This window comes from Hakea prostrata, chromosome 9, assembly GCF_041222555.1.
Source record: "Hakea prostrata isolate BN-2017 chromosome 9, UWA_Hpros_2, whole genome shotgun sequence".
NCBI classification, from domain to species: domain Eukaryota; kingdom Viridiplantae; phylum Streptophyta; class Magnoliopsida; order Proteales; family Proteaceae; genus Hakea; species Hakea prostrata.
This window is the reverse complement of record NC_142608.1, coordinates 51,912,458-51,922,472: the sequence shown is the minus strand read 5'-3', so window position 1 is coordinate 51,922,472 and position 10,015 is coordinate 51,912,458. Positions and strand designations below refer to the sequence as shown.

Below are 10,015 nucleotides of genomic sequence, written 5' to 3'. Positions count from 1 at the left end.
AATAGAGAAGATCAGCGCATGCGATGGAAAGAAGGTCGAGCACAAAATCTCGATCACAAGTCTTGACCATCTCAAAGAAACCAGGAAAAGGGAAATGAAAAGGTTGGGAAACATTCCCGACCACGTGAGGTAGAGTCCATGGACCCTCCTCTAGCCGACCACCTTGATGATCGAGAAAGTAGCTCCTGACCAAAGGTAACTTTCATGACGGAGAAAATATTACTGCCTGGGCAGCACGCTGATTACTTGAACAGGCGATTTGAAGAGTTGGATGAAAAATTGAAGAAGTTGAAAGACTCGGGGAAGGATGCTTTATATTCAATTTTAAAGGAAGATCCATTCATCCGAGCAATCTCAAAGGCAGAGATGCTAAGAAATTTTAAGTGCCCAACTTTTACTATGTTTGATGGGACGAAGTGTCCAAGGCATCACATAATGCATTATAAATCTGTCATCTCCTCGTACAGACATAGTGAAGCGGCAATGTGCAGGATTTTCCTTGCCTCGATCATCAAATCAGCATCTGAATGGTTCTTGGGACTCCAGAATAATATGATAGAGAATTTCGACCACCTTGGTCAGGTATTCTTATCTCGCTTCCAAAGTGGAGTAAACACGAAGAAAATGGAGGATAACTTGTTCGCCATCAAACAAGGGGATACTGAGTTGATCAGGAAGTTATCTCGGAGATTTAACGATTTGACCATTCAGATAGAAAATCTCGACGAAAAGATAGCTTTCCATGCTTTATATCAAGGACTCAATCATGAGGGGCTCCTAGAACGTCTTTTGTTAGACATGTCCGAAACATATGCAGATCTGCTGGAGCACTGCCACAAAGCTAAAATATTTGAAACCATAGAGTCTCGAAAAAAGGAGCTAACTACATAAGCAAAGCGAAAATCCGACCACAAATCCGGGTATAAGAGGTCGATCTAAGTTGACCAAACACCTTAAAGGAGCATATACCTTGCTAAATGCTAAAAGTTAATCTCGCAAGGGTAGTTAGCAAAATATGTTAGAACAAAGCAAAGAGCTCCCCCGCAACAAAACAGGAACAAAAAGAGACCAAGGTTGACTAGTAGAGAATGACTAAAAAGTCCAAACTAAGCAAGACTTGGAAACAATACAAAAAAGCCATATCCAATTTATATAGTGTTGGGGTCCAACAGAAGAATCAGCCAAAAAGGCCAAACGAAAGGCACGTTATGTGGGGAATACCGAGATAGAGAAAATAATACCAAGGACTGCTTCAAAACCAATCACTTTCTCACCCGTAGACATGTAAGGAGTAAAAACTCCTCATGATGATGCCTTCGTTGTGAAAGTTACAATAACAGGAACCGAAGTTCACAAAGTTCTAATAGATACAGGTTCTTCGGCCGACCTATTATCTTTAGAAGCATTCAAAAAATTAAAGTTGAGTGATGACATGCTCATCCCCTGCGGAACTCAACTATACGGATTCACAAGATCCTCTACCCTAGCAGAAGGAACGATCATGTTAGATCATCAAATTGGAAAGCATCCTCGAGACAGGGTTATAAAATAAATTTCATGGTTGTTCGTGACCTGTCAGCATATAATGTGATACTGGGGTGATCAACTCTTTGGGCATTAGAGGCGGTGGTCTCAACATTACACATGAAGATGAAATTCCCGACCAAGAATGGGATCGAAGAATGCAGCGTCAACCAAAAGACTAGCCGTCAAAGTTACATCAATTATATGAGGAAGAAAGCAAAAACTGACTCGACCATGTTTGTCAAAGTTAAAGATGATCGTGATGAAGAAACAATGCAGAGAGCCAAACCAGTCAAGAAGCTAGAAAGAATATGTTTGAATCCCGATCAACCAAGCCAAGGAACATTCATAGGTGCCGAGAAGGAAGCAGATTTCAAAATCAAGCTAACTCAATTTCTGAAACAAAATTCAGATGTTTTTACTTGGTTAGCAGATGATATGCCAAGGATTGACAGAAGGGTAGCCGAACACAAACTATGCATTGATCTTCAAGCCATTCCAGTTGTCCAAAAAAGAAGAAATTTCTCCATTGAAAAACATGAGGCAATCTGAACGGAGGTCCAAAAGATAAAACAATCCGGCTTTATAAAGCAAATAGATCACCCTACTTGGCTTGCAAATGCAGTGATGGTCAAGAAGGCTAACGGAAAATGGCGGATGTATACGGATTACACTGATCTAAACAAGGCATGTCCCAAGGATTGCTACCCTCTTCCAAGAATTGATCTTCTCATTGATGCCACTGCAAGACATGAAATGCTAAGCTTTATGGATGCTTACTCAGGATATAATCAAATCCTAATGCACCCCGATGATGAGAAGTGCACCGCCTTCATGATCGACAGGGACATTTACTACTATAAAGTAACGTCTTTCGGTTTAAAGAATACTGGAGCAACCACTCAAAGAGCGGTCAACAAATTTTTTGCCAACCAAATAGGAAGAAACATGGAAGTTTATGTGGACGATATGTTGATCAAAAGCACATCAAACACCAACCACCTGGACGACCTGGTAGGGGTGTTCGACGTACTCCAAACATACAGAATGAAGCCTAATCCAAAGAAATGTGCATTTGGGGTATCATCTAGAAATTTTAAGGCTTCATGGTGTCTCAAAGAGGAATTGAAGTAAATCCAAAAAAGATAAAGGCTATTATCGAGATGAAGCCACCAAGGAATGTCAAGGAGGTACAATGTTTGACTGGTCGGGTAGCAGCATTAAACAGATTTATAGCCCGATCAAGAGAAAGGTGTTTGCCATTCTTCAAGCCCTAAAGAGTATAACCCATTCCAAAGATGAAATCTAGAATGAAGAATGCTAGAGACCTTTTGATGAATAGAAAGAGAAGTTATCACATCCTCCTCTGCTCGTCCATCCAATTCCTAAAAAGAATTGCTTATGAACTTGGCCACCTCACCAACTGTTGTCATTGTCTTGTTAGTTCAAGAAATCGATAATGTTCAAAACCCGGTTTATTATATAAGCCACGTTTTAATCGACGCTAAAACAAGATCCCCTGAAGCAAGCTTTGGCTCTGGTAAATGCAGCACAAAAACTCAAGCCATACTTTCAGGCACATCCAATCACTATTCTACAACTTTCCATTGAAGAAGATACTACACTGACCAGACCTGGCCGATCAGCTTGTAACTTGGGTAGTAGAACTCAGTGAGCATCAAATACAGTTCCGACCATGACCAACCATTAAAGGTCAAGCATTGGCCGATGTTTTGGTCGAAAATCACTATCCCGAGCACATTAAAGGGAAGGCCGAACAACTTCCAAAGCAAAAAGAAGGATGGATTATATACATATATGGGTCCACAAGGAAGTGGGGCAAGTTTGCTGCTATAGAGCCCTGGAGGATTTATCATAAAGTATGCACTCCGTTTCAAGTTCAAAACTTCCAACAATGAAGCAGAGTACAAGGCATTCCTTGTCGGTCTCCGACTAGCAACAGCCTTAGGAATCTAGCAATTGGAAATTAAAAGCGATTCATAGTTGATTGCGAATCAAGTGAATGGAGTGTATGAGGATAAAGAGATAAGGATGGGAAAATACTTAAGCTTGGTCGAGCAATACAGACCAAATTTCATTGATTTATTGGTCATACCCAGGAAGGAGAATGACCAGGCAGATGCACTATCTCGGCCTTGCAAAAGAAGACCATCATCAGGGCAGTAGTGTATCTAGAAGAACTTTTAAGTCCGAGCATCTATGTTATCGACCACATGCAAATAGTCACTGAACAGGGTTCGATGGAACCGATCATTCAATACTTGGAGAACAATCAACTTCCCGAAGATCAAAAAGAAGCTTGAACAATTCAACAAAGATTTTCCATGCACACTCTCAGAGAGGGGCATTTGTACAAAAAGTCATTAACTCGACCATTGCTACAATGCTTAGGAGCTACTGAGGCAATCAAAGTCTTGAGGAAAATCCATGCAAGAATTTGTGGGGCACACATAGGAGCACGAGCACTAGCAGACAAGGCCTTTAGACAGGGATTCTTTTGGCTGACCATGCAGGCAGATACAAAAGACTTTGTTCAAAAATGTGACACATGTCAAGTCCATGCTAATATACCACACAATCAAGCTGTGCCACTAACATCAGTTTTATCACCTGTTCCTTTTGCAAGATGAGGGATAGACTTAGTAGGGAAACTACCTAAAGCATCTGGAGGAAGAGAACATCTTGTTGTGGTAGTGGATTACATCACAAAGTGGGTAGAAGCAGAACCCCTAGCAACTATCAATACCGATCAAATAAAGCACTTTGTAAAACAGAATATCATATATAGGTACGAAGTGCCAAAGATATTGGTCACCGACCACGGGAAGCAATTCGAGAATACCATCTTTGAAAATTTCTATAAGGAGTATGGAATCGAACATCATCTTTCCTCAGTAGCATACCCTCAAAATGGCCAAGTTGAAGTCACTAACAGAATTATGCTCGATGGCTTGAAGGAAAGGCTCGACCAGATGAAAGGTCGATGGGTCGATGAACTACCCGGTGTTCTATGGTCATACCAAATAACTGCAAGGATGACCACAGGAGAAACACCATTTAGGCTCGCTTCTGGAGCGGAAGCCCGAGTACCTATTGAAATACAGGTCGGGTCCCTCAGAGAAGAAGAGTTTGACAAAGGGGCCAATACTGAAGGAATGAATAGCAACGTTGATCTCATAGACGAAGCAAGAGACGAAGCTCAATATCATATAGAAGAATATCAGAGGAGGATTGCCACTTATTATAATGCAAAAGTAAGAACGAGGATATTCTTCCCTGGACAACTCGTACTTCGTCGAACATCAGCTTCAGATCAGACCAACCAAGGGAAGCTCTCTCCAAATTGGGAAGAGCCATACATAACAATACAGCAAGTCGCCCCAGGAGCTTACCATCTCTATGATCAAGAAACTAGGCAAATAATCCCTCGATCATGGAACTCAAACAACCTTAGAAGGTACTATCAGTAAAATGGGTCAGTAACGTGGTCAAGTAGCTTTATTTTGAAGATAAGTTAGATTTTGCAAATTTCTTTCAGGGTCACGCAATCCAAATTTTGTTACAACATTGCTTTATCAAGTAGCTAATGGCGGACCATGTTGGGGTCGGGGGGCCATGCCCCCTCCCCCCGGATTTTTTAAAATTTTAAACACCTCTATATTATTTCCTTATCTCTCACTTTATATGTGAAATACCAATATTTGGCCCCCCTCCAAAAATTAAAAATAAATTTAAGATAAAGATGATGGGTACATATGTCATTCTTAATCATTATTTAATGGTTATCATTAAACCTCTAGTTTTAAGGAATAAAAGGTTAAATTCTAATTAAAAACTAACTCATGATCCATGAATTTCTCCCTATTTATTCTCTGATATTTTCATTCCTATTTATTCTCTCATGAATCTCCTCTTTTATTCTCTATTTTTCTCTTATTCTTTTTTTTTTTTTCTCACACGTCTCACAAAATATTGGAGCAGTTAGCAGACATTGGAGTTTTCTAAATCTTCTCCACAGTTATCAGGTATTCTTTTCATAGCATAATTTAATTTTTTTTTTTAAAATTTTGTTGTTCTTTCTTTCTCCTAAAATTTTGATTCTACTAATAGCAATTTAAATATCGTTAGAATTCAACCATTGATTTTATCAGATCTAATCATAATCATTGATTTTTTTTTTTTTTTATTCCTTAAACTTTCTCCTTAAATTTCATTTCCTATTAATGGAAGTTTAAATTTTGTTTAGAATTTCAGCCATCAATTTTCATATCTTATCGTAATCATTTAATTTTATTTTTGACTCCCTAAACTTACTCAAAAAGTTTCGATTCCTACTAATAGCAATTTAAATTTTAAGTTATTAGTTGGATGTTTAAATATCTGCCATTAGTATTATTATATCTAATCATAATCATTGAATTTTTTTAACTTAATTTATGATAAATTGAGTGTTTATCCCATATTTAGTTAATAGACTTCAAGTCTAACTTTTTTCCTATAATTTCTCCCACAATTTCTTTTTCACCTTTTTCTTTCGGATTTTTTTAAGTTTTTCTCCCACACTTTTAGCCCCTATGCTTTATTTTAATATATTTTTTATAATTTACTCATAATTGTGTTATCTATATTTTAGTCTTCCTATTAATTAACCTAAATTTTTATTGTGGACTCCACGTCGAAATATAATAAAATATTATGAGATGGGACTCACAGTAGGTCTCGCATTGGCCCACGTAATATGTATGCTGAAAAGACATTAGTGCTCGTTCAACAGAGAGGTGATCTAGACTCATTATTCTCCCCCCAATGTTCAATCCTGGTTCTGCCCCTGCAAGCAGCTGAACTCTATTATTTACTTAAGAAAAAGTTTGCATCCGAAGGGGAGGTGAAACCGAAATAAGAATAAAACACAAAAAAAAAAAATTTTAATATTATATTTTTTATTTTATATAAACACACCCAAACCCACATATTTTTCAAATCTAAAAAGAAACATATCAAAAAAAAAAACAAAACACCCCAAAGCCCCCGCCCCCAGAGCACGCAGGGCCGGGTCCACCCACATTTCTCCCCACACACCCCCCCCCCCCCCCTTAAGAGGCGAACCCGAACCATTTGGGGGCCCCCCCCCCCCCTCCACAAAAAAACCCCAACCAATTAGGCCAACAAATTTTTCCCAAACATATGTATCTGATACGGAGAAATTATGATCAAACCGGGTTCATACCTGGTTCGACCCTCGACCCCGGTCGAGGCAGAGGGAACCGACTCGCTCCCGAGCGAACCGGATCCAGAAGATGGCTTGCTGAAGAAGAAAACTGATTCAGCTACAAGCACGCCCTAATCCTACTTATGGATTAGGGTAATTACCCTAATGATGGCAGACTCGAATTGACGGCTGCGGCTAATCATTATCGAAGGGATAATCATCGCATAACCTAAAGAGTTATCTCAGGAGTCCTCTACTAGTCCAAACTAGTAGAAGTCTGTTGCTCAACGGATCTATCTATTAAGATCCAACGACTACCCGAAGAAGGCTCAAGTGCATCCAACGAAGGAGATTCGAAGGTACACTCTATATAAACCTCACTACCATACGAGGTGAGGGGATCGAAAAGACACAATCTGAGACTCAGGTTCAGATACATATTGATAGACTTAAACTATTAGCGGCTTACGATCTAGATCACCTTTCCCAGTTCTTCATTCCTTAGCTCTGTGCTTCTAGCAGAACCGTTTGTGATTAAGTTCATCAACTGACTTAGCCTTCGGAGGTGGACTCCCGACCCCCACGGTCGGGCCACATCTGACGCTTTCATTTTGCAGGTCATCACGAGGAGGAGATCTAAGGGCTGAGCAGATTTTGAACGCATCATTTGGTGCCGTCTGTGGGAAAGACTTGTAAAGCCATGGTGACTAGATCAGCAGCCGCAGCATAGCGCAATTCCGGTGTTCAGATCCCTGGAGCGAATAATCCAGATATTCCTCAGGGAAGCCAAAATCCTATCGAGGTAGATGATGGTCAAAGAGGACGTAATCCTCCTGATACATTCCAAGATTAATTGGATCAGGTAAAGATTCAACTTTTGGAGATGAGCCAAGCACTCCGCCTGCTCACCAGACGAGTGGTTTTACCACAAAAACCTGATCAACACGATTCAGGGAGACGTGCGTTACCACGTGATCAAAGATTGGCTGAAGACCGGAATATCGATCAGAATTTTCGTGAAGGAGACCGAGGACCTAGGAGGATTGATGATCAACCTAGGCGAGACGATCGGTTCGACAGACCGCAAGAGAGTACAACTGATTCAAATACAAGGTTGGATACAGGGGTAAGAACTCACTCACCAACTGTCAGAAGAACCGTTCGCGATGATAGAGCAGTTGGCGATGAGCGGAATGTTCGGGAAGGACGGGCTGTTCGTGATGATCGGATAGCACGGGATGATCGTGTTAATCGAGGTCGTGATCATATTGCTGAAGATCACCCGACCTAGATTGGTCAGGAATTGGCCAACATCAATGAGAAATTAGGGCAGTTGGCTAAGGGCAGGATTGCTGAGGATATTTACTCAGTCATTCGGAAGACCCCCTTTGCCGAGCCAATTGCGGGATATCAGTTTCCCCATAACTTCCGTTTGCCTACCTTTTCTACATTCGATGGCTCCGGAGATCCAACAGTTCACATCGGCTATTACCAATAGACCATGGCAGTTTTAGGTAATTCTGATGAAATTTTATGCAGGGTTTTTGGTTCATCTCTAACTGGAGCAGCACAAAAGTGGTTTTCAAACCTCCCCTCTGGAAGGATCGTAAACTTTGATGAATTGGCGCGCAAATTCATAGGGCGATTCCAAAGTGGAATACAGGTCAAGAAAATGGAAGAAACCTTGTTTACTGTCAGACAAGGAAAGAACGAATCAATCAGAGAGTTTCTGAAAAGATTCAACAAAGTAACGATGGAGATAGAAAATTTGGATGAGCAAGTAGCCAAAACTACTCTATTCACGGGACTCACTAATCGGAAACTCCTGGAGTTATTACTACAGGATATGCCTGCGACTTATGCTGAGTTGGTACAGAGATGCCAGAAGCAGGCTGAAGTCATGGAGATTCTAGATGCGCGCCAAGGAGATAATAAAGTCTCCAATAAGGAACAGAAGACTCCTGGAGCGAAGCAGAAGCCAAAGAAAAATGTCCGTGATCAGGTTGGAAAATCTCAGGCTTGGCGCCAAAGGTCTCCCGGTAAAAGTGAGTATACTCCATTGAATGTTCCTCGGGCTGATATTTTAAATATCATCAAAAGAAAAAATATCTTGAAGTGGCCACCTAAAATTCTTTTGAAACCCGGAGAGCAGCACGATCGAGAAAAGTATTGCCGATTCCACAAGGACTATGGTCATTATACAAATGACTGTCGTCATCTGAAAGCAGATATTGAGAGATTAATATCTCATGGACATTTGTCCAGTTTTGTTAACAAAAGGAGGGAGGAGCCACGTGAGCCACGTGCGGCTGCTCCTAAAAGGGATCGTTCGGTTAGTCCAGAACGATCAAGGGAGGCCCCGAAGTCTAAGAAGGGCAAGGAGGTGATTGAAGCTACTCAGTCACCGATCCTTACCATCTTCGGGGGACCAGAGCCCAAATCACTCCGAAGTCTGAAAACAAAATCCAAATTTGTTGGAACCAGAGAAATGTAGAAGCGAAAAAAGCTGAATGGTGAAGATTCTATCACCTTTAGCGAGGAGGACGAAAGAGATGTTTGTTTACCTCATGATGATGCCATAGTCATTAAGGTAGAGATTGCACGTCGGGAAGTGCATAGAGTTTTGGTTGATACAGGGTCTGCAACTGACTTAATTTCTTACGAAGTGTATCAAAAATTGAAGGTGGATCAGGACTTGATGAAACCTTCATCCACACATCTATATGGTTCTGCAGGGTCATCTGCAGTGGCGGAAGGATAGGTCCAGTTGGACTTATCTATTGGAAGTTTTCCTAAGGAAACAACCGTCCGAATCAATTTTTTGGTGGTTTGGGAACTGCCAGCTTATAATATTATCCTCGGGCGACCATCTTTATCCAAGATAGGTGCTATTGTTCGACAAAACACCTGAAGATAAAATTCCCGACTGATATGGGAATTGGTCAAGTCTCCTCTGACCAGAGGATCTCTCGGCAATGTTACGTTGCCTATTTAAAAGACAAGGAGGGCCCGAGGAAGGTAACTGCCCTACCTATAGAAGTTCGAGACGATCGGGAAGAGGCAGAGATGCAAAGACCCGAACCAGTGGAGAAGCTGGAACAAATCTACCTGTGTATCAAGGATGAGAAAAAGATTACTTATATCGGGTCTGAACAGCTGGAGGAATTTAAAGATAAGTTGAAGTTATTTCTTCAATAGAATAAAGATGTATTTGCATGGTCTGCTGAAGACATGCCAAGAATCGATCGGGCTGTCGCAGAG

The 10,015-nt window shown here is 40.8% G+C and overlaps 2 protein-coding genes across 2 annotated transcripts; both read left to right on the top strand.

Moving 5' to 3' along the window:
- The first annotated feature begins 204 nt into the window (after window positions 1-204).
- On the top strand, window positions 205-891 carry LOC149005488 (uncharacterized). The gene has a single exon (XM_089135923.1). The coding sequence runs from the start codon at window positions 205-207 to the stop codon at window positions 889-891; it is 687 nt and encodes a 228-aa protein (XP_088992049.1).
- Window positions 892-4,580: 3,689 nt separating this feature from the next.
- LOC149005487 (uncharacterized) lies at window positions 4,581-5,015 on the top strand. The gene has a single exon (XM_089135921.1). The coding sequence runs from the start codon at window positions 4,581-4,583 to the stop codon at window positions 5,013-5,015; it is 435 nt and encodes a 144-aa protein (XP_088992047.1).
- Window positions 5,016-10,015: the final 5,000 nt, after the last annotated feature.

Excerpts from the sequence above, each read along its gene's own strand:
- LOC149005487 (XM_089135921.1), top strand. The coding sequence starts at position 4,581 with ATGACCACAGGAGAAACACCATTTAGGCTCGCTTCTGGAGCGGAAGCC.
- LOC149005488 (XM_089135923.1), top strand. The coding sequence starts at position 205 with ATGACGGAGAAAATATTACTGCCTGGGCAGCACGCTGATTACTTGAAC.